Here is a 25157-nt window from a genome sequence, read left to right on the forward strand (position 1 = left end):
GCAGTTTTCCGGGCGTCAGAGGGTGCCCGTGGAGTCTCGTATAAGTTGTCAGGGTGTGTTCCCATGCAATCTGCAGTTTTGCGGTCGTTGCCGGAGTATTCGTTGTCCATGGGGAACCCGTTAAAGCCATCAGAGAGCTTTCTCATGCATTCCGGTGTTTTGCGATTCAAAATCGCCGTTTGATGTGTATGGGCCTCCGTAGTATTCGAAATCGCCGTTTGACGATTTTGACGGGTATAGGCCTCAGTAGTATTTGAAATCGCCGTTTGACGGGTGAGGGCCACCGTAGTTGGTACCGAACTCGTGTCGCCGCCAGTGGACGCCGTACGCTCTTGAGAGACACGACGAGAACGTACCGCTGGGGCTTGGCGAGGCTCCAAAGCCCCTCGCGTGGCCCGGAGTCTGGTCAAGGACGCATGTGCCATGCCCGATCGAGGATGAGACTGTTGTGGCTGTTCGGTGACTCTCGCCAAGGTCGATTGAGCGACCAGGGGCCCGCGAAGAGGGGCCCTGTCCTTCAAAGCCGGGTAAGGCGCCGTGTTCCGAGCTCGGCACGTAGGCTCCGCAATGAGTCCATTCAAGGTCCGGCGCGGCCGCGAGCCGCGTGCGGTTTTCCGGCACACTTTCGCCTAGTGCCCCTTTTGCGAGCACAAATGGCATATGGCGTCCCGAGCCGGACACACGGCCCGGGAATGACGTCCCCTACAGAAATAGCAGGTGGCTCCGCGTAAGGCCTTGGGTCTGGCCGATGCGGCAGCCATCAGGACCGGATCCTCCTCCGGAGCATCCTGGAGTTCCGCGAGCAGTTCCGCTCCCTCGGCGGTAGCACTCTCCGGCCGTGCGTGGAGCGAGGTTCCCGCCAAGAGGCGCATGCGATCATAGACGTTCGACTGCAACCGCGCTTCAGTGTGTACCTTTCCTTGCTCGAGTGCCGCAGCGAAGGTCAGGTCGGTCTTCTCCAGGAGTTTGAGCCTTAGGTCCTGAGAGGAGACCCCAGCGACATAGGCGTCTAGGAGAAGGTCATCCTGAGCCTGCTCCCGGGTGCTGTCCAGCAAGAGTTGCCGGAGCTCCTGGGCATAGTGATCCATCGGCTTGTTGGGTTGCTGGCGTCGCATTAGTAGCAAGTGCCGAGCATACACCGGGCTATTTTCCTTTATGTACAATCGTTTGAGCTCCGCAATCGCGAGGTCGTACGTCGCGCATTGTGCGATGCTATTGTACACCTTGTAGTCGATTTTGGAGTGAAGCGTTGCTAGCTTCGCGACAGCCGTCGGCTCGGTCTCAGGCTCAGCGAAATGATTCTCCAACGTTTTGAGCCAGTGCTTCAGTTGCAATCCACCATCCGAGGCTTGCGGGTCGGCGCAGAATGGTGTGACCACCAGCGTCTTGTTGCCCGCCATGTCGGTAGATCATTAATGGAATTAAGTGTTGTGAAAAACCAGTCGGGTCCACAACTTTAGTCCATCTGGTGGTTTAATTCCATTAAGACCATGACATCATTCTGTAATACAGGAAATGCAATAGGAATAAGGTTTGGCATCACATGGGTCCATCCATAACATTCAATGCAAGCAAGCTTAATATTCTATGCAGCCGTACCGTTAGCGAGTCCACTAGATGTAACATGTCACAGGAGAAGTCCCCGCTGAGCACCGACCGCAGCGGGTCTTATAGCCGCGCCCCTAGCGGTGTCAGCGAGCAACGATCATCACCTGGGTTCAGCATTAGTACGAATACGATTTCACTACAGAAAGTATTTTGGAGTTTGCTGATGGAGCTGATTTGTTGATTTGTAATACTCAGTTCCAGAAAGGATAATAAGCTTGTTACATACACGTCAGGTGGGTCAACGACAACCGTTGACTACCTGATGGTGCGTAGGTGAGATAGGGGGCACATCCGGGACACAAAGGTGATCCAGGGGGAGGAGGCTGTTTCAAAGCACCACTTGGTTGTCTGCGACATAAGGGTGAAAGGTGCGAGGAGAGCTCGGCAGGTGAAGTACCAACCGAGAATGAGGGTGTGGAGGTTGAAAGAGGTGACAGTAAGGGAGGCATTAAAAGAGAGGCTGAGTTGGGTAGAGGATGATGTGGTCGAGCTTGAAAGTGGTTGGATGTCAATGAAAGATAGTCTGTTGGGAGCCGTTGGTGAGGTATGTGGATGGACAAAAGGACCACCGAGGCACTCAGTAACATGGTGGTGGGATGATGAAGTTGGAAAGAGGATTGACGAGAAGAGGAAGAAGTTCAAGGAGTGGCAGAAGGCGAAGGGTACGGGAGCAGAAAAAGCAGAGCATGAAAGTTATAAGGTGGCCAAGAAGGCTGCAACGAAAGAGGTAGCAAAGTCGCAGGAGGCATGCAGGAAAATGTTCGGAGAACGCTTGGATTCGGAAGAGGGTCAGAGAGCGGTATTCAGGATTGCAAAGCAGATAGCGAAAGAGAGGTGTGATGTGATGGGGGTGAGTTGCTTGAAGGATGAAGTAGGACAAATCGTTGTGGACCCAGATGGAATTAAAGGAAGATGGAAAAGATATATGGAAATGCTGTTGAATCCAGAGAATGCATGGGATGGCAACATAGAGAGTAACCCAGTTTTCGGACCGGCAGAGAAGATAACTGAGAAGGAAGTTGAGGAAGCGATAAAAGCAATGAAGAGTAGAAAAGCGGGAGGGCCGATGGGAGTTGTGGGAGATATGTTGAAGGCAGCAGTAAGTTGGGGTGTGGAGAGAATGACAGAGATCTGTAATCTGGTGGTGAAAGCAGGCCGCATTCCAGTGGATTGGGAACTGAGTACTCTCGTCCCTCTATACAAGGGGAAAGGTGACCCTCTGGAGTGTGGCTCGCACCGAGCGATAACGTTATTGGAGCATGGAATGAAGGTATTGGAAAGGGTGTTGGAGAGGAGGATAAGGAAGAAGGTGAAGATCGACAAAATGCAGTTTGGATTTATGCCAGGAAGAGGAACGACAGACGTGCTTTTTATTGTGAGGCAGTTGCAGGAGAAGTATATGGAGAAGAGGAAGAAGTTGTTTCTTGGGTTTGTTGATCTGGAGAAAGCATTCGATAGGGTTCCACGCAAAGTATTGACATGGGCATTGAGGAAGTTAGGAGTGGAGGAATGGTTGATCAGAGTAGTGATGGCAATGCACAAAAGAGCGCGCACAGCTGTAACGACGAAGGACGTGAACAATTGTGAGTTTGAGGTGAAGGTGGGAGTGCATCAGGGGTCGGTACTAAGTCTACTACTATTTGTAGCTGTGATGGAGGTGCTGGCTCAGAACGCAAAGGAGGCTTTACCGTGGGAGTTGTTGTATGCAGATGATCTGGTGTTGATTGCGCAAAGTATGGATGGACTGAAGGAAAAGATGAACAAGTGGAAGGAATGTATGGAGACAAAAGGTCTGAAGGTGAATATTCGAAAGACGAAGGTGATGGCAAGTGGTAAAGCATGTGGTGAGGTGGAAAGAACTGGGAAGTGGCCATGTGCTGTGTGCTGGAAGGGTGTCGGAGTGAACTCCATTCAATGTACAATGTGCACTGAGTGGGTTCATCAAAAATGTAGTGGTCTGAGAGGGTCATTAACCAGTGTGGCAGCTACATTCAAATGTGAGGTGTGCACAGAGGGAGCAGCAGTTGGAGGAAATGTTGAGTTGGATCTTGGAGATGGCATGAAGCTGGAAGGTGTGAAAACATTTTGCTACCTCGGAGACATGCTGAATGGAGAAGGTGGATCAGATTCGGCAACAGTTGCTGGAGTGAGATGTGCATGGAAGAAGTTTCGGGAACTGAGTGGCGTGCTGATGAGGAGGGGAGTGTCGTTGAAGCTGAAGGGAAAGGTCTATGCTGCATGTGTGAGAAGTGTTATGATTTATGGGAGTGAGACATGGGTAATGAACGTAGAGCAGCAACGAAGGCTGGAAAGGGTGGAAATGCGAATGGTTCGGTGGACGTGTGGAGTATCGTTGAGAGAGAGGAAGACAAATGATGAATTGCGAAGATGATGGGAATAGAGCCTGTGATGGATGCTGTGAAGAGAAACAGGTTGAGATGGTTTGGTCATGTGTTGAGGAAGGATGAAAGTGACTGGTTGAGAAGAGTGATGGAAATGAATGTAGAAGGAAGTAGAGGACGGGGAAGACCGAGAAAGACGGCTAAAGATGGTCGAAGAAGAAATGCGGGCAAGGGGGTTAACAAGGAGAGATGCAGAAAATAGGGCAAAATGGAGAAGATTGTCATGGGGACCGCAAGGCTAACCCCCGCTCTAACAGGGAAAATGTCCTTAAAATGCCTGTTGTAGTTTGTTTGTATACACTGGACGTGGTGAGCATGGGGCCTTCTCTTGTGGAGGTCTTCGACAAAATGGTCGACTAAACAGGAATACGAGCGTGGAGACAAACCATGTGACCAAAAACTACCGCTCTGGAGGCAGCCAAACTGCATCTCTCCCAGAAGTCAAAAACTTTGAGGCCAAAACTCCTTCCTCTCTCTGGATGACGCCCCTCTCTTTACTCCTCCCTCTTTCTCGGGATGACACCCCTCTCTTTCTGGATGGTGCTCCTCTTTTAATGCCTGCCTCTCTTCCAAGGCCTTACCTCACCTGGAGATTGCAGAAGGTTCCACACATGAACGCCACTTTAGGCTGGTGAATTTTTTTTCCCTGTTTATCATCGCCGCCCGCCCCATAAAAGTAGTCCGCCCATAAAAAAAAAAAAAAAAAATTTTTCTCGCGAAGTCAGTACCAATTCCCGCTCCGTGGAAAACAGGTTCGAATTTTGTATGTGCTCGCGTACAAAGCCAAGTCTTTGTGTATGTGCTCGCGTACAAAGCCAAGTCTTTGTGTATGTGCTCGCATACAAAGCCAAGTCTTTGTGTATGTGCTCGCATACAAAGCCAAGTCTTTGTGTATGTGCTCGTGTACAAAGCCAAGTCTGAGCCAAGTTACATGTGCGCGACAGTTTGAAAGAAAATGGCGTTCGTTGTTTGCCAAATTCGGCGAACGTGCAGTGCTCTAAAGGCCTGGGTTGGTGTCAAAGTGCCAGAAAATATCACTCTGGACGAACTGTATTATGAGCTCGTGTCAGGAACGCTTGATGGTAAGAAATATAACCGTTTTAATGTCCGTTATTGTTATTGTTATTGTTGTTGTTGTTGTTGTTGTTGTTGTTGTGGTTGTGGTTGTTGAAGAAGAATATTTTAGTGTGCGGGTTTTCCCCCTCGCTCGCCATTTACATGGACCGCTATGAAGACCGCTATGCTGGCTATGAAGATGTGTGCTATTTCTGTGGCTGTGTTGAGGAGCTGAGTACCACAGATGAGTCATATCCGATATGCAGTACCTGCGGTAAGAGTCCTACTGCCGAGAAGAGGCCCACTCGGAAGTTCAAGAAGTAGTTGCATTTGGTATTCTGAAGGAGAAGCCAAATATCATCGGCAAACGGGAGAGCCTTACATGATAATTATTGCTGTGGATTTCTAGTCAAAAATGAAACGAGCGCTACACTACATGTAGTAGTACGTGATGATAAAAAAAAAAAAAAAACACCTTTAGAGGCCATTTTTCCCCGCAAGCAGGGGTTGGCCTTTTTCGGGAACTGTGGTTGTTGTTGTTTTTCGGTCCCCTTTTTGAAGCAATGTTTTACGGCCGGATGCCCTTCCTGATGCCAACCCTTTTTGCCGCCTTTAACGACAAGCAGGGAATTACCAGTGAACTGGTACTCAATTAGCCGACCTCGGAAGGATGACAGGCTGAGTCAACCCCCCTGGCGTTAATTCAGCGATTGACCGGGATTCGAACCCAGGATCCTAGGATCCTAAGCCGGCACCCTAGCCGCTAGCCCAACACCAGGGACAGTACGTGATGATAGATACATGAATAAACGGCAACCAACATTCTCTTGGTATTGAACTCATTCATGGAAGTACGTGATGATAGATACATGAATAAACGGCAACCAACATTCTCTTGGTGTTGAACTCTACTCAACATGTACCAGTGCTATAATAGCAGTAGCTGCTGATTGATAGGTGTATAAACACGAATGTGGAACGCTGGTCAGTAGCTGCTGATAGATAGATACATCTATGAGTGCTGTAATAGCAGTAGCTGCTGATAGACATATAAACGCGAATCAGACATTCTTTTGATGTGGTTTATGTCCTCTTCCATGTCTGCCAAACTGCTCAATATGCATGTACCGGTACCATGAAGTGATATTTTGTGGCGAGGAATTCTAGTCAAACATGTATGAATGCTATGGCAATAGCTGCTGATAGATACATGTATGGCAACCGGACATTATTCTTAAAAGCGGAAGTTTTGGTCTACCATTGTTATACGTATCAGCAAATATTAAAAGTAAACAGAACTCAATGTGACATAGCTTTCTTTATTTTCTTTATTTGAATCTTATCAGTGCGTACTTACGAAGGTTTACTAGTTTAGAAATCATAACATGATTCATCATATATGTGCGATCAAGTATATTTAACATGATTAACATGATTCATCATATATGACCGATCAAGTATATTTAAGAAAAAAACATATTGTGCGTTGCACAATCCATTAAAATTTCACTCTGAAAAAAAAAAAAAAAAACCTCCCTCCCGACCCACTTTTTTGAAAAAAAAGTGATAAACAGGGAAAAAATTTTTAGCCAGCCTTAATCCTTAGCTATTTGTTGAACATTGCATCATCCTTCATGTGATGCACATCAAGACGATTCTTAAGTTAACTGCCGAAATTAATACATTGAGATGGCTAAACTACCTGATCATGCAGCGGGAGCATTTTAACTGTACAGAATGCCCTAGTTTTTCTTGCTAAGCTGTACATTTCTAACTGTTCTAAGGTGATTTCTGCACCTCCCCCCACCCCCCACCTCTACAAAGGTAACACAAAGAAAACAAACCTATTGCAGTATTTTGTCTCTGAATTCGTCCCAATCACACATGACCAGAGAGGAGTGAGATAATATTTTACTCTGTCTGCCTATCTGGCAATCAAACAAAATTGATGAGCATTTCAAACATTTTACTTGGTTTTTGAGGACATCGTAAAGAATACATACAACAGGCTTGGTAACCTAATGTAACATGTTGGATAGGGTGGTGTTATAGACTATAAATGGCAGTAAACTCTGGAATTAATTTATTTATACGACTTTTACAATCTTTATTTTATTTAAATTGAATTATATACTTGAACACTGTGGAACACAAATCACCTTCTTATCACTTCCAAGAACCTCCTGTGTAGCAGTACTTGGACATGTTACATACAGTGGTGTGTAAGCCTTCCTCAATTGTGCTAAACTTCTGGAATCTTTAATGATCTTTAAAATCATTATTTTATTTAAATTTAAGAATAATCTTCAACACTGCGAGGGGTAACGTGTTCTAGGAACTCTCGAGTTTTGCATTATATTTGTTGTGGAATTGAGAGTTTCTTCTTCATTCGTATGCAGCACCAGGCTGTGGGGTATCCTCATTGGCTGAGGGTGTGGCTGTGCTGCCGATGCACTTTGGTCAGGGCAGAAATTTAGAATATATCCATGGTGCCAGCAACAGCTCGCGTACTCTTCACGAAGGACACCGTTTGATCTTGAACGTCTACCAACAAATGCTGGCAGTAGGATGCCCAGTTTAACGTTCATCTGAGGGACGGCACACACATTCATGAATCGCCTTGCCTGTGAAACACTGGATGACAGTTTATAGCTCGGTCAGGATTCAAACCCAGGCTAGACAGCTTAGAGGTGAGTGTGTGTATCTCTAGACCAGGGGTCGGCAACCTTAGGCACGCGTGCCACCATTGGCACGCGGCAGCGTAGTCATTGGCATACTGGCGAAAGCAGTGCCCTCTCCGCTGCATGCCAAATCACCTATTGAACAGCCATTGGCTGTTGCGCGTGTTGCACTATAACAGTATTCCGGTGTGATTGTGCAGGGTGATGAGGTAGATGGATCAGAGCAGAGTCACCATTCCAATTCCAAATTATATTACTGGAATAATAATCAAAGATGCACAACATGAGATGCCGGCCTGGCGTATTCAAACACAATATTCGCGGCAACCGGATGTGCTGTAAGAACAGTGGTGTTGTTCACAGCAGATGGTCCGAGGCTGCATCTCCACTCATTATTATTATTTGGACTGGTTTCTGAGTTTTAATATTATTAATCATCATTATTCTGAATTGTATAATAATCGCAGATATAAAACAGGAGATGCAGGCTTGGTGCCTTCCGATATGCCGTTCGCGGCAACCTGAGGTGCTGTAAGAGCGGCTGTGCTCTTACCATCCGGTGGTCAGCGGTTGCATCTCCACTCTTTGTTATCATTCAGGCTGCCTTCTGCGTTTTAATATTGATCTCGTCATTATTTTGAGTTTTTTTATGGGGTGGTAGTAAGGAAAATGGGGGTAGTAGTTTTTCTCGTAACACACGGCCTGTCTTATTAGTCCCCTACCGGTGTACACCATAGGGGACTATAGGTTTGCACTCTGTCCCTCCGTCTGTCAGTCTGTCGATCCGTCAGTCCGTCACGCAAAGAACAGCTTTCCGGACTTTTTTTTCTAAACTCTTAATGCTAATGATTTCAAACTTGGTACATGGTTTCGTCATGACAAGTTACAGATCAAGTTCCAACATCACGACGTTTCGATCATTTTTGACAAAGTTATGGCACTTTGAACTTTGGGAATTTCCCCAACAGTTTTCCGGACTATAATTTGGAGTGCGGTGAGTCATAATGCTGTCTTCTATGACAGTGCTACCCAATGCCGGTAGGGGACATGTATTGCAGCGCAATACTCAGAATGCTTGTTTAGTTTGATTGACGGTACGGCCTCCCGCTCACATTTCCCACAGGAATTGCATTGAAGCGGTTCAGGTTCGGTAGATGTTCGGTAAATGTTTCTTTAAAATGTTGTTGCTATGCATGTAGCCGATATGGATGGAATAAAATTCCAAGTCTGTTGGAAATATTTTTTTGATGTGGTGTCAAAATTAAACTTAATGTTAACCTTACTTAATGTTGATATGGCATACTAATGAACAAGAACATTTCAAACTGGCACTTCATGTCAAAAAGGTTGCCGACCCCTGCTCTAGACTATCCTTTCAGCCTGGAATTGAGATGGAAAAATATCAAAAGATGCACAGGTGTCATTTTTGTTGATTTGTGCACCAGGAATTGGTGATTATAGTACTGTACAATCCTTATCCAAGCTTCTGTTATTAAAATGCAGCATGTGTTGATATTGTAATGATGTTTGCCTCAGATTTCTACGATACTGTGGGAATGTGGACCTTTTTAGAGTGGGGGGGGGGGGGGGGGGGTGCGTGGGGTGGAGCTGATGGCAATATTTGCTAATGTGGAGATTGGGCAAAATATTGTTCTCATGTATCAATCAAAACATGTTTTACAAACAAAGTATAATGTATTTTTTGATATATAGCTTAGGTGCACTGAACAACTTTGTTTGTATAATCAGCAGTGATCCCCTTGCTGGAGATGCCAAGAAGCTTTCCTGATCTCCACAACGAGACTGTGCAAGTGTTTGATGAAGAAGAGGTGCTGCAAAATGAAGAAATGGCAGATCATTTTGAGGACAGCATTGCCAAGCTGCAAGATTTTTCAGAAATATTGGGTACTTGTTATCAACAAGTGGTAAGGAGGAAGAGAGGTTAAAAATATATATTAACTGCACAGAATTCCCTCACCTCCAGCTTATATCATATTGTCTACAAATGTCGTATTTTTGTTTGTGTTGTCATTTATGGTGCTAAAGCAGTAACAGTCATAGCCTATGTCATATATAAATATATGAATGATCGTTTTAAGGCCATTTTTCCCCGCAAGAGCGGGGGTTAGCCTTGCGGGCTCCATGACAATATGACAATCATGGTTCCCTGTTTGAGGCAATGTTTTTATGGCCGGATGCCCTTCCTGACGCCAACCCTTGGTCACGCTCTTACGATGCGCAGGGATACGGTGTACCTATTCTAAACCGGGGTACACACCATTCATCCCAGCAAGCTGGTACTCAATTTGCCGACCTCGGAAGGATGACAGGCTGAGTCACCCCCCTGGCGTTAATTCAGCGATCGACCTGGATTCGAACCCAGGATCCCAGGATCCCAAGCCGGCACCCTGACCACTAAGCCAACACCAGGCTATATGAAGACACACACACACGGCACTGTCATATGAAGACACATAATTGGGAACTTCAATTTTGTTGAGCAGAAACATCCACTGCATTCGGGAGCATTGGCACGTCGTCTCCCTCTCTCCCCTCCCCCGTTTATTTATGCCCTTGACCTGACCCTGGGTACTCACAGCACCTATGAAAAATTTGGTGGAGGTAGAGCGGAAATTGTAAGTCATCTCTGAAGAAGATCGTAAGGACATCGGGTGAAAATCGCAGCTCTGTATATGTTTAACAGAAATGTTCTCCTCACAGGATGTCACCCATTCGTCTGTTTTTCCTCCTAGTTATTCTCTCTTGCATTTTGACAGCTCTGTCTCATTACAGATGTGATGATGCTATCCATATCAATAACTCCTTTCCTCATTGTCTGTTTTTTTTTTTGTTTTTTTAAACTAACCCCCATGACTCTATGGAATACCACTGGCTGCATGTACCTCTGAAACCACCTGTATGGTATACCGTACAGCCAGTGATGATTACTCTCCATACATCTCTATTAGCCTCTCTTCACTCTTCTGACCATGTTCTTGTCAAAGCCTTATATATCTTCCTTTTGAAAAGGAGCAACCTCAAATGACGCAGAATATGGCGCATCGCACAGGCCGACTTGCAAGCACTGCAACCTGCCCTCTCTCAAAATGTTTGGACTCCACAACATCTGACATTGATTCTACCTGGGAATGATTTTTAAAAAGCCCACTCTTTCTTATGCACTAGTTTAACCCATCCTGTCTGTGTATATCCTACCAATTCTCTCAGCCCAAGTGCACTGACTCTGACAAGGACATCTTCATTCCTGGATTTCTGACTTTCTCTGCTCATACCCATTGCTATCAATGTTAACCCTCTCTTCTATCTCGGTGAAGGCTGGAGCCTAATGTAGGGTCTTGGGGCCAGTTTTTTCCCTTGTATACATAAACTACTCTCCAATGCTCTGGTGCATCTTCTTTTCCTTCTTGCAAATGATCCTCCATCGTGTCGCACAGTACCCCCATCCCATTGGCAGGCAGACAGCAGCAGCATCGCTCTGCTGATATACAGTACCTTCAGAAAGTATTCACACTCCTTGACTCACATTTTGTTGTTTTACAGCCAGAGTGGATTACATTGAGATTTTTTTTTTGTTGCCGATGTACACCTGATGATACCCCATATTGTGAAAGTGTAAATATTTTTTGAATATTTTACAAATTAATAAAAAATGAAAAGCTGTGTCCTCAATGACAGGGAGGTCAAGTTGATAAGTATTCAACCCCTTTGCTATGACACTCCAAATTGAGCTAAGGTGCATCCAATTTCCTTTAATCATTCTTGAGATGTCTCGACAACTTGATTGGAGTCCACCTGTGGCCAAATGCAATTGATTCAACATGATTTAGAAAGAAACACACCTTTCTATACAAGGTCCCACAGTTGACAATGCATGTCAGAGCAGAAACTCTACCATGAAGTCCAAGGAACTGTCTGGAGAACTCCAAGATAGAATTGTGAGGAGGCATATATCTGGGGAAGGGTAGAAAACAATTTATAGAGTGTTGAAAGTTCCCAAGAGCACAGTGAGCTCCATCATTAGGAAATGGAAAGAATATAGAACGACAGAAAGAAGTGATTAAAAGGACGACATGGCAGTACTTCACAAGTCTAGGCTTTTTGGGGGAGTGCCCAGACAAAATCCACTCCTGAGAAAAAGGCACATGACAACACTCTTGGGGTTTGCAAAAATGCACATGCAAGACTCCGATCATGAGGCAAAAGATTCTGGGGTCTGATGAGACGAAAACTGAACTCTTTCGCCTGCATGCAAAGCACTAGTTTTGGCGGAAACCGAGCACAACTCATCGCCCATCTAACACCATCCCTACCGTGAAGCGTGGTGGTGGCAGCATCATGCTATGGGGATGCTTTTCAGTGGCAGGGACTGGGAGACTTGTAAGGATCGAGGGAGCAATGAATGGAATTAAATACAGGAATACCCTCGAGGAGAAACTGCTTCAGAGTTCAAAAGACCTTGACTACGAGAAGATTTTCGTTCAAACAGGATAATGACCCCAAGCGTAGAGCCAAAGCAATACTGGAATGTCTTTAGAACAAGAATATGAAAGTCCTTGAGAGGCCCAGCCAAAGCCCAGACTTGAAGCCCATTGATTAATAATCTGTGGAAAGACTTCAAGATTGCTGTTCATCAACACTCCCCATCCAACTTGACAGAGCTTGAGAAAATCTGCAAGGAAGAATGGGAGAAACTCTCCAAATCCAGATGTGTAAAGCTGATACAGACATACTCAAGAAGACTCGCAGCTGTAATCGCTGCCAAAAGCACTTCTATGAAATATTGACTGAGGGGGCTGAATATTTGTGTAAATTAGATATTTCTGTATTTCATTTTTTATTATTTTGTAAAAAAAATTGTAAAAAAGAAAAATTCCATTTTGCCACATGTGGAATTATTTAATCCATTTTCTCAATTTCTCAATCTCAATTTAATACATTTTGAATTCAGGCTGCAACACAACGAAATGTGAAAAAGTCAAAGGTTGTGAATACTTTTTGAAGGCATTGTAGAGTTGAAAGACTAGAGAAGCACCTACTCCTGACAGGAGCAGCCAGGAGAAGGAGGAGGTGTGGTTATTTTATAATCCTTATTCAAATGTTAAGTTCAAAATACCTCTTCAAAATGCCTTGCACTGGGTGATTCAAACACGTCACCTCACTGCACTGGAAAACGTGGGGCCAAGAATGTCGTCCTGTGAAAGGTGGGGGTTTTCTCATACCCTCTCCCACCTGGAGTGGCACGGCACAATATACATTTACATGGAGTTTGGTCCTCCCCACATCCCTTCCCACATTCCCCCCTCCCAACCCCCCAAGACCACCTACAAATACAAAAACACACTTAAAAACAGAGAAATTATTATCCTCACTCTGCCACTCCAGCATCCCGGTGTGTACCCTGGTTAGAATAGGTACACCATATCCCTGCGTGTCGTGAGAGGTGACTAAGAGGGTTGGCGTCAGGAAGGGCATCCGGCCAAAAAACATTGCCTCAAAAAGAGAACCATGACAATTACAACTACATATGGGCAGGGTACAGCCCGAAGTGGAGATCGGTTTCTGAGGTTTGGGACATGGAATGTAGGGACAATGACAGGGAGATCAGGAGAAGTGGTGGAAGTATTGGTCAGGAGAAGAGTGGACATATGTTGTGTGCAAGAGATGAGATGGAAGGGAAGTGGTGTGAGAATGGTGAAGGGTAGGCAGGGACAGAAATACAAGTTTGTGTGGCAAGGGTGCCCGGTGGGCGTGAATGGTGTTGGTGTCCTGTTTTCTGAGGAGTTTGTAGACAGTGTGGTGAGTGTGACTAGAGTGAGTGATAGGTTGATGATGGTGAAAATTATGATTGGAAAGCTCTTGGTGAACGTCATCTCGGGATATGCTCCGCAGGTTGGTCGGAGCGATGAAGAGAAGGACAAGTTCTGGTGTGCGATAGAGAAGCTGATGGAAAACGTGAAAGATGAGGAAGTTGTTGTGGTAGGAGGAGACCTAAATGGACATGTGGGAAGGAGTATGGACGGTTTTGAGGGAGTTCATGGGGGTTACGGATATGGTGTGAGAAATGGAGAAGGTGAAAGGATTTTGGAGTTTGCTGATGGAGCTGATTTGTTGATTTGTAAAACTCAGTTCCAGAAAGAGGATAATAAGCTTGTTACATACACGTCAGGTGGGTCGACGACAACCGTTGACTACCTGATGGTGCGTAGGCGAGATAGGGGGCACCTCCGGGACACAAAGGTGATCCCGGGGGAGGAGGCTGTTTCACAGCACCACTTGGTTGTCTGCGACATAAGGGTGAAAGGTGCGAGGAGAGCTCGGCGGGTGAAGTACCAACCGAGAATGAAGGTGTGGAGGTTGAAAGAGGTGTCAGTAAGGGAGGCATTAAAAGAGAGGCTGAGTAGGGTTGAGGATGATGTGGTTGAGCTTGAACGTGGTTGGATGTCAATGAAAGATAGTCTGTTGGGAGCCGTTGGTGAGGCATGTGGATGGACAAAAGGACCACCGAGGCACTCGGAAACATGGTGGTGGGATGAGGAAGTTGGAAAGAGGATTGACGAGAAGAGGAAGAAGTTCAAGGAGTGGCAGAAGGCGAAGGGTATGGGAGCAGAAAAAGCAGAGCATGAAAGTTATAAGGTAGCCAAGAAGGCTGCAAAGAAAGAGGTAGCAAAGGCGCAGGAGGCATGTAGGAAAATGTTCGGAGAAAGCTTGGATTCAGAAGAGGGTCAGAGAGCGGTATTCAGGATTGCAAAGCAGATAGCGAAAGAGAGTTTCCGCTTCCGGTCTTGCCGGCGAGGTTTCGTTTATTCGCAGCTGTCCACGCTCTCCATCGAAATCGAAGTTAAGTAATTGTTCCCATTTGTATTTTCGTTATAACTGTATTTATTTTATGGTGTGTGTACGTATAGTGTGTCCCGAGGAAGATTTTCGGTGCAAATCTTTCATACCTGTATAGAAAATCGTGTTATTTCGTGTCGTGTCTTTTGAGGCCTTGTACAGTGTCCAACCTTGAGGCTTTGTTTTTCTCTCAGCGGTCCGTCGTTTGTGCTCCAATAACTTTCGTGTTCTGTTTTTCCCAGTCTTTTCACCCCATAGCCTACTTACTTGTTTAAAATCTCAACTAAAAAAAAACAACATAAAACCCAAAAAAACATTTCCTTCTCTGTTCTTATTCGTTGTTCTCATTCGTTGATTCGTTCGTTCGTTCTTCGACCACGTCGACCACGACCCCTCAAGTTCTGTATTCTGTCGTATATTATAACACCTTTTTCTTCTTCTTCTTTAAAAGGTTGCTTTCGTCTTGCTCACCAAATCTATTCATCCCAAAAAAAAATTCCATCTCTTACAGTGCCTCTTTTCTACATTCCCTAAACTCTCCTGCACTCCATCCTCCCTCCAGCGTCCTTAAACATATTTTTGACTCGAAGGTCACAAGAAACTCATTTTGCAATAAATGTTTGTTTCCCATTAATCGTACACTTTCTAAAATCCAATCTCACCCCTCCCCTCCAAATCTTCCCCATAACCCCTCCCCTCCAAATCTTCCCCATCACCCCTCCCCTCCAAATCTTGCCCATCACCCATCCCTTTCAAATCTTCCCCCTTGCCCCTCCTCTCCAAATCATCCCCATCACCCATCCCTTTCAAATCTCCCCCCTTGCCCCTTCCCTCTTAAACTCCCCACACACCCCTCCCCTCCAAGACTCCCCCTCGCCCCTCCCCTCCTAGACTCCCCCCTCACCCTCCGCTCCAAATCTCCCCCATATCCCATCCCTTTCAAATCCCTTCCCTTGTCCCTTCCCTCCTAAACCCCCCCCCCCCCTCGCCCCTTCCCTTCAAATCTCCCCACCCTCATTTCTTCTCAATTTCTCCCTCTCACTCCCCCTCCTCAAAGCGTCCTCCCCGCTTTTTCCCCCTTCCAACTCTCACCTCAATCTCCCCCAACCTTCTTCCTCGCTCTTCCACCTCCTCAAATAACACCTCATTGTGCCTCACCCAATCACCATCAAACCTTTTGTCCGCCCCATCCTTCCCTTTCTCCGAGCTATTCTGAAATCTCTGACACACCTTCAACAGCTCTCCCTACCTCTTCCACCTCTTCCACCTCTTCCACATCTTACCCTACCCCTCCTCCCCCCTGTTCTGTATCCGATGCTCCCCCTTCCTCTTCATTAACGGTATGGACCTCAAGCATCCGGGGCCTTCGTTCAAACTTAACTGATCTCTCCATACAGGTTGCTTCTGACAAACCAGACGTGATCTGCTTAACAGAAACTTTCCTCCTTCATGATGTCTCTGATTCCTTCGTATCTCTCCCGGTTTACTCCCTCCTCCGGTATGATAGACCTGAGCCTCGTTCTGGAGGTGGGGTTGCTATCTTTATCAAAAACTCTCCTCCTCACTCGCCCTGCACTGCACTCTTTCCACCTCACCCCCAGGAATACCTCTGGCAACGGCTCCCCTTCGCTCCCACCTCTTGTTCATATGTGTGTTGTACCGTCCACCAAACAGTGATGACTCCATCTACATCTCGCTGTCTGATAATATGGACCAACTTCTATCGACTCATCCCAACTCTCTCTTCCTCATATGTGGTGATTTCAATTGTCACCATGCCAGTTGGCTGGGTGTGGGTACCTCTCTGACCAGCCATGGCTCCACAGCAAAGGACTTCTGCGACTCACTGGGACTGACACAATCTGTCAATTTCCCGACCCGGATCTCAGTCAACGGAGCATCTTCTCTTCTGGACATGGTGATGACTAACTTCCCTGAAAATGTCTGCTGCTCTTCTTCTGCTCCAATCGGCTCATCTGATCATGTGCTTGTTAAAGTGGACATCTCTCTGACCATTCTCAGGGAGCCTGCTCAGCGTCGACGAGTCTGGCATTTCACTCAGGCCAACTGGCACGGTCTTCAAGCAGCCATCAATCATCTGGACTGGTCTCCCATCTCTACCACCTCTGACATCAACTCATCCTGGGAATTCTTCCAAAGTAAATTGCTCTCTCTCATGCACAGATTTATCCCATCTCGTCTTCAGTTGTCATACCCTTCCTCCCGTCCATGGTACACGGAATCTTGTGGTGAGGCTGTTGCCCAGAAACAACTTGCCTTCGTCTACTGGAAAGCAAATCCAACAGAAGGAAATCTCATTTCCTTTCACAAAGCCCGAAACAAGTGTGTGTCCACCCTCAAGAGAGCCAGGAAACAATATATCTCCGTTCTCAAGACCGAACTCTCTTATCTGTCTCCCTCTTCCAAATCCTGGTGGCGTCTGGTCAAATCTGTTTCTGGTGTTTGTTCCCCCTCCATCCCCTCCCTTACCTCAAACGGCTACACAGCTGACTCCGCACGTGAAAAAGCTGAATGCCTCAACTCTGTGTTTGCCTCTAAATCTTGTGTCCCAAACCCATCCCTCTCTGTACCCACCGTACCCAGTCGTACCCAGCTGCTCCTGGACTCCGTGTCCTTTCCTCCTGACAAGGTGGAAAAGTTTCTGTCAACCCTCGACTCTGATTCTGCAACTGGACCTGACAGCATCAGCCCGCGGGTCCTAAAATCCTGTTCTTCCGCTCTTTCACTCCCTCTGTTCTCTTCACCCTCTATTTTGCTCAAGGTCAACTGCCATCTGCTTGGAAATCAGCCAACATCACCGCTTTGCACAAAAAAGGTGCAAAAACAGATCCTAGCAACTACAGACCAATCAGCCTTCTCCCAATTATCAGCAAAGTCATGGAATCCATCATTGCTTCGCATAGGAAATCATTCCTCTTCTCCAATGGCTTGATCTCTGATCATCAATTTGGTTTCAGACCTGGTCACTCTACTCTGGACATGCTGCTTCTGCTTTCTCAACAATGGATGGAGGTCCTCAACGCCAAACAGGAAATTAGAGCTGTCTCCCTTGACATTTCACGTGCCTTCGATACGGTCTGTCACCCTGCTCTGCTCACCAAACTCTCCTCCTTTGGTATCCATGGAAATCTCCATGCATGGCTGGCGGACTTCCTCTCTGGTCGTAGTCAACGTGTGGCCCTGAATGGGTTTCTCTCATCTCCTCTTCCTGTTCAGGCTGGAATTCCCCAAGGTAGTGTTCTGGGCCCTGTGCTTTTTCTGGTCTTCATCAATGATCTCTCTGACTCTCTTGAAAATCCTCTCTATCTCTTCGCTGACGACTCTACTCTCTGTCGCTCCATTCCTCATCCCTCAGATCGGCAGTCTGCAGCCTCCTCACTCTCTGCAGACCTGGACAAAATCACAGACTGGGCAAACAAATGGAACATGTCTTTCAATCCTGATAAATCTCACACTCTTACGATGTCTCTCCGAAAAGACCGACTGGAAAACCCTCCCATCCACTTTCTGAATAATCCTCTCCAAGAAGTTCTGTCACTCAAGCTTTTGGGTCTCACTATTTGCCATGATCTTTCCTGGGAAAACCACATTTCCAAGCTGGCCTCCAAAGCCAGTCGCCGACTGGGCATCCTCCGTCGTGCGAAGTCCTTCCTTGGCACACCTGAGCTCCTCACCACATACAAGGCTTTCATCCGCAGCTCTATGGAATACTGCTCTCCCCTCTGGTCTGGTGCTCCTGCCTCACACCTAGCCCGTCTTCACGCTGTTGAAACCAAAGCGTTCAGAATCATTGGAATCTCCCGCGATGAAGCTTACTCCAAGGGCCTTTCACTCACTCACCGCAGGCAGGTTGGTGGTCTTTCCGTCTTCTACCGACTCCTCTCTGGCCTTGCCCCCCCAGCCCTCTCTGGGCTCTGTCCCCCAAATATTCCTACAGGTCGCACAAGATCTTCCTGCAACCCTCTTATGGTTAAACTGCCAAAATCAAGACACTCTGCTCACCTTCACTCCTTCATTCCTCTTTTCTCCCACCTCTGGAACAAACTCCCTCACTCTCTTCAATCCCACTCCACCCTCCAGGTCTTTAAAACAGCTGTTCACCACCATCTCTTATCCTCCCCCATCCAAAACCTTGATCTTTTCTACCCCTGCTAATTTCGGTCCCCTTGTGTTTTATACCTCTCCCCCCCCCCCCCCCTCCCCTTCCCACGCCTCCTCCACCCAAGCCCTCTCCCTCCCACACTTCTCCCTGCTCTCAAATGTTGTGGTTGTGTGCTTCCCCTTCTCTCCCCATCTTGTCCTCCGCTCCCTCTTTTTGTATATTTTGTTTGTCTGGTTGATTTGTTTGTGAAATAAATGTTAGCTCTTTCACGAGCCTCGATTCAGTATACACAAACCCCCCCCGCCCCCCATGAACTCCATCAAAACCATCCATACTCCTTCCCACATGTCCATTTAGGTCTCCTCCTACCACAACAACTTCCTCATCTTTCACGTTTTCCATCAGCTTCTCTATCGCACACCAGAACTTGTCTTTCTCTTCATCGCTTCGACCAACCTGCGGAGCATATCCCGAGATGACGTTCACCAAGAGCTTTCCAATCATCATTTTCACCATCAACCTTTCACTCACTCTAGTCACACTCACCACACTGTCTACAAACTCCTCAGAAAACAGGACACCAACACCATTCACGCCCTCCGGGCACCCTTGCCACACAAACTTGTATTTCTGTCCCTGCCTACCCTTCACCATTCTCACACCACTTCCCTTCCATCTCATCTCTTGCACACAACATATGTCCACTCTTCTTCTGACCAATACTTCCACCACTTCTCCTGATCTCCCTGTCATTGTCCCTACATTCCCTGTCCCAAACCTCTGAAACCGATCTCCACTTCGGGCTGTACCCTGCCCACATGTAGTTGTAATTGTCATGGTTCTCTTTTTGAGGCAATGTTTTTTATGGCCGGATGCCCTTCCTGACGCCAACCCTCTTAGTCGCCTCTTACGACACGCAGGGATACGGCGTACCTATTCTTATCCAGGGTACACACTGGGAAATGTTTAAAACATGGAAATTCTGGGGGGGGGGGGGGGGGGGGGGGGGGGGTGGGAGGTGGGGGGGGGGGCGTCAGCATCACGGCTGCGGTTTAAACATATTTAAATATATATTTAAACAAAACCATGAAAACAATCTGGGAAAAGTCTCTAAGTGAGAACGTGGATTTGAGAAAGCAGGAGCAGAGGTGAAAGAACAAACGAGATATAGGGGGCAGGGCACAAGTCGAGACGAGGGGGCCGCACGAGACACCAGGCCGCACGAGGCGCGAACAAAGAAACGACGAATTACACACAAATTTGCAACAACTACAAAACCAAAACCAAATAGAAACACACAATACACAACAAAATACGAAACGGAAATTTGACAAAGAAACGAACGGGAAAACACTCAAACTTTGATGCCGTGGAGATATCGAAGCAAGCCCCGTCGCTCGAGGGACCGGAAGCGGAAGCCGACAAAAGCAATGAAGAGTAGAAAAGCGGGCGGGCCGACGGGAGTTGTGGGAGATATGTTGAAGGCAGCAGGAAGTTGGGGTGTGAAGAGAATGACAGAGATCTGTAATCTGGTGGTGAAAGAAGGCCGCATTTCAGTGGATTGGGAAATGAGTACCCTCGTCCCTCTATACAAGGGGAAAGGTGACCCTCTGGAGTGTGGCTCATACGGAGCAGCGATAAAGATATTGGAGCATGGAATTAAGGTATTGGAAAGGGTGTTGGAGAGGAGGATAAGGAAGAAAGAAGGTGAAGATCGACGAAATGCAGTTTGGATTTATGCCAGGAAGAGGAACGACAGACGCGCTCTTTATTGTGAGGCAGTTGCAGGAGAAGTACATGGAGAAGAGGAAGAAGTTGTTCTTGGGTTTGTTGATCTGGAGAAAGCATTCGATCGGGTTCCACGCGGAGTATTGACATGGGCATTGAGGAAGTTAGGAGTGGAGGAATGGTTGATCAGAGTAGTGATGGCAATGTACAAAAGAGCGCGCACCGCTGTGAGGACGAAGGACCGGAACAGTGGTGAGTTTGAGGTGAAGGTCCATCGAAATCGAAGTTAAGTAATTGTTCCCATTTTGTATTTTCGTTAAAACTGTATTGATTTTATGGTCTATGTACGTATATTGTCCCGGCAAAGATTTTCGGTGCAAATCTTTCATACCTGTATCGAAAATCGTGTTAATTCGTGACGTCTTGAGGCCTTGTACAGTGTACACTGTACAACCTTGAGGTTTTGTTTTTCTCTCAGCGGTCTGTCGTTTGTGATCCAGTAACTTTCGTTCTCTGTTTTCCCAGTCTTTCCACCCCAAAGCCTACTTCCTTATGTAAATCTCAACTCAAAAAAACCAAAAAAAAAGACATTACCTTCTCTGTGCTCATTCGTTTATTCATTCTTATTCGTTCGTTCGTTCTTCGACCACGTGTTTCTCCCCCATTTCCCCAGATAGATTGTCAAATTTCAACTCGTTATTTTATCGTCCATGCGATATTGTTTGATTATAGTTAGTTTTGGTTTGAATTTCCTGTAACTCGTAATTAATTAATCGTGTTCTGCTCCTCGTGTGTGTCCTTGTAGTTGTACCCCCGTCGGTGTTTTGTTAACTTAAGCGTGTTTTGCTTGGCTCTTGGTTTTTTCCCTTCTACCCCGAACAATGCGAACATAATACTCTGTCTAACGTTCTAAATCCCCACCCCCCCACCCCCCAAAAAAACAAAAACATTTATTTTATTTTCTCCACGTGTACTGTTGTCTCATCCTGTATTTTCTGTCCAGGTGTGCTGTTCGCCCGCCCCCATAATCTCCTTGCCATCCACCGTTTGCCCTGTTCACGTGACTCGTGGTGGTCCCTCTTGGCTCTCCCCCGTTGGTATTTTTGTGCATATAAGATTGTTCACGGTTCTGTTTAAATATTATTTAAATATGTTTAACCTTTCCCCTTCTGTGTTTTATTCAGTGGTATATTACAACACGCTGTTTTTCTTCCTATTTAAAAGGCTTTTCTCAATTTCCTCTCCAACTCATTCCACTTCAAAAAAAAGAAATTCAATATCTTATACGTCTCCCTTACTACATGGTCTAAATTCACATTCATTCCATCCCTCCTCCATCGTTCTGAATCGGATTGCTAACTTGAAAATCACAACAAACCCAATTTGTTATCAATGTTCGTCTTTCATTAATCATCCACTTTCTAAACTCCCCTCTTGCCCCTCCCATCCAAATCCCCCCCCTTGCACCTACACTCCTAAACTACCCCCTTGCCCCTCCACTCTTAAACTCCCCCCTTGCCCCTCCATTCCTGAACTCCCCCCTTGCCCTTCCCCTCCTAAACTCCCCCTTTGCCCCTCCCCTCCTAATCCCCCCCTTTGCCCCTCCACTCCTGATCTCCCCCCTTGCCCTTCCCCTCCTAAACTCCCCCCTTGCCCCTCCCCTCCAAATCCCCCCCCTTGCCCCTACACTCCTAAACTCCCCCCTTTCCCCTCCACTTCTAAACTTCCCCCTTGCCCCTCCCCTCCTAAACTCCCCCCTCACTCCTCCCCTTCAAAACTCCCCCCCAATCCCTCCCATTCAATTCTCCCCCCATACCATTCCTCTCCAATTCTCCCTCCTCCCCCCTCCGCCTCCAAGCTGCCTCCTCCCCACTTCGTCTCCCTTCTATCTCATACCTCCACCCCCCCAAACCTTCTACTTTCCTCTGCCCCTCCTCAAACAACCCCTCACTGTGCCTCATCCCTTCACCATCAAACCTTTCATCCTCCTCATCCTTCCCTTTCTTGGAACTCTTCTGCAACATCTGACACACTATCAACTGCTCTCCCTACCTCCCCCTCTCATCCTTCATCTTACCCTACTCCTCCCCTCCCCTGTCCTGTACCCGATGCTCCCCCTCTCTCTTCATTAACGGTATGGACCTCAAACATCCGGGGCCTTCGCTCAAACCTGACTGATCTCTCCATACAGGTTGCTTCTGACAATCCAGACTTGATCTGCTTAACAGAGACTTTCCTCCTTCAAGATGTCTCTGATTCCTTAATATCTCTTCCTGGTTACTCCCTCCTCCGGTATGATAGACCTGAGCCTCGGCCTGGTGGTGGGGTGGCTATCTTTGTCAAAAACTCTCTTCCTCACTCTCCTTGCACTGCCCTCTTTCCTCCTCACCCGCAGGAGTACCTCTGGTTACGGCTTCCTCTCCGCTCCCACCTTTTGTTCATATGTGTTCTGTACCGTCCCCCAAACAGTGATGACTCCATCTACATTTCACTGTCTGACAACATGGACCAACTTCTATCCACTCATCCCAACTCTCTCTTCCTCATATGTGGTGACTTCAAATGTCATCATGCCACCTGGTTGGGCGTGGGTTCCTCTCTCACCAGTCATGGCACCTCAGCAAAGGACTTCTGTGACTCACTGGGATTGACACAATCTGTCAATTTCCTGATCCGGATCTCAGCCAATGGAGTATCTTCTCTTCTAGACCTGGTTATGACAAACTTCCCTGCTAATGTCTGCTGCTCTTCTTCTGCTCCAATCAGTTCCTCTGATCATGTGCTTGTCAAAGTGGACATCTCTCTGGCCATTCTCAGAGAGCCTCCTCAGCGTCGACGAGTCTGGCATTTCACTCAGGCCGACTGGGACGGTCTTCAAGCAGCCATCAATCGTCTGGATTGGTCTCCCATCTCCACTTCCTCTGACATCAATTCTTCCTGGGAATTCTTCCAAAGCAAACTGATCTCTCTCATGCACAGATTTATCCCATCTCGCCTTCAATTGTCTTACCCTTCCTCCCGTCCATGGTACACTGAATCTTGTGGTGAGGCAGTTGCCCTGAAACAACTTGCCTTTGCCTCTTGGAAGGCTAATCCAACTGAAGGCAATCTCAGTTCCTTCCACCAAGCTCGGAACAAGTGTGTGTCTACCCTCAGGAGTGCCAGGAAGCACTATCTCTCCTCACTCAAGAATGAACTCTCAAACCTGTCTCCTTCCTCCAAATCCTGGTGGCGGCTGGTCAAATCCGTTTCTGGTGTTTGTTCCCCCTCCATCCCCTCCCTTACCTCAAATGGCCACACAGTTGACATCGCACGTGACAAAGCCGAATGCCTCAACTCTGTGTTCGCCTCAAAATCCTTAGTCCCAAACCCATCTCTCTCTGTTCTCACCTTTCCCAGTCGAACCCAACTGCTCCTGGACTCTGTGTCCTTCTCTCCTGACAAGGTGGAGGAGTTTTTGTCAAACCTCGACTCTGATTCTGCAACTGGACCAGACGGCATCAGCCCACGGGTCCTAAAATCCTGCTCTGCCGCTCTATCTCACCCTCTCTCTGTTCTTTTCACCCTATCTTTTGCTCAAGGTCATCTGCCAGCATCCTGGAAATCAGCTAACATTACCGCTTTACACAAAAAAGGTGCAAAAACAGATCCTTGCAACTACAGACCAATCAGCCTGCTCCCATTTAGCAGCAAAGTCATGGAATCCATCATTGCTTCGGATATGAAATCTTTCCTCTTCTCCAATGGCTTGATCTCTGATCATCAATTTGGTTTCAGACCAGGTCACTCTACTCTGGACATGCTGCTTCTGCTGTCTCAGCAATGGATGGAGGTCCTCAATGCCAAACAGGAAATCAGAGCTGTCTCCCTTGACATATCACGGGCCTTTGATACGGTCTGGCACCCAGCTCTGCTCACCAACCTCTCCTCCTATGGTATCCATGGAAATCTCCATGCATGGCTTGCGGACTTCCTCTCTGGTCGTAGTCAACGTGTGGCCCTGAATGGATTTCTCTCATCTCCCCTACCTGTTCAGGCTGGAGTTCCCCAAGGAAGTGTGCTGGGCCCTGTGCTTTTTCTGGTCTTTATCAATGATCTCTCCGACTCTCTGGAAAATCCTCTCTATCTCTTTGCTGATGACTCCACTCTCTGCCGCTCCATTCCTCTTTCCTCAGATCGGCAGGCTGCAGCCTCCTCACTCTCTGGAGACCTGGACAAAATCACAGACTGGTCAAACAAGTGGAACATGTCTTTCAATCCTGACAAATCTCACTCTCTTACTATGTCTCTCCGAAAAGATCGACTGGACAACCCTCCCATCTACTTTCTCAACAATCCTCTCCAAGAAGTTCTGTCGCTCAAGCTTTTGGGTCTCACTATCTGCCATGATCTTTCTTGGGAAAACCACATTTCCAAGCTGGCCTCCAAAGCCAGTTGCCGACTGGGCATCCTCCGTCGTGCGAAGTCCTTCCTCGGCACACCTGAGCTGAGCTCCTCACCACATACAAGGCTTTCATTCGCAGCTCAATGGAATACTGTTCTCCCCTATGGGCTGGTGCTCCTGCCTCACACCTGGCTCGGCTTCACGCTGTTGAATCCAAAGCTTTCAAAATCATTGGAATCTCCCGCGATGAAGCTGTCTCTGAGGGCCTTTCACTCACTCACCGCAGGCAGGTAGGTGGTCTTTCTGTCTTCTACCGACTC

The 25157-nt window shown here is 47.0% G+C and overlaps 1 protein-coding gene across 1 annotated transcript in view; it reads left to right on the forward strand.

Annotated features, from left to right (window-relative positions):
- Nucleotides 1-25157, forward strand: part of LOC137430743 (NFX1-type zinc finger-containing protein 1-like) — a 207167-nt gene that overhangs the window by 116287 nt on the left and 65723 nt on the right. The window contains exon 10 of the mRNA XM_068121518.2: nucleotides 9497-9672. Within this exon, the coding sequence (XP_067977619.2) occupies nucleotides 9497-9672 (176 nt within the window). The remainder of the gene's footprint in view (nucleotides 1-9496; nucleotides 9673-25157) is intronic.

Source organism: Myxine glutinosa, chromosome 7 (genome assembly GCF_964187855.1).
Source record: "Myxine glutinosa chromosome 7, kmMyxGlut1.1, whole genome shotgun sequence".
Classification (NCBI taxonomy): domain Eukaryota; kingdom Metazoa; phylum Chordata; class Myxini; order Myxiniformes; family Myxinidae; genus Myxine; species Myxine glutinosa.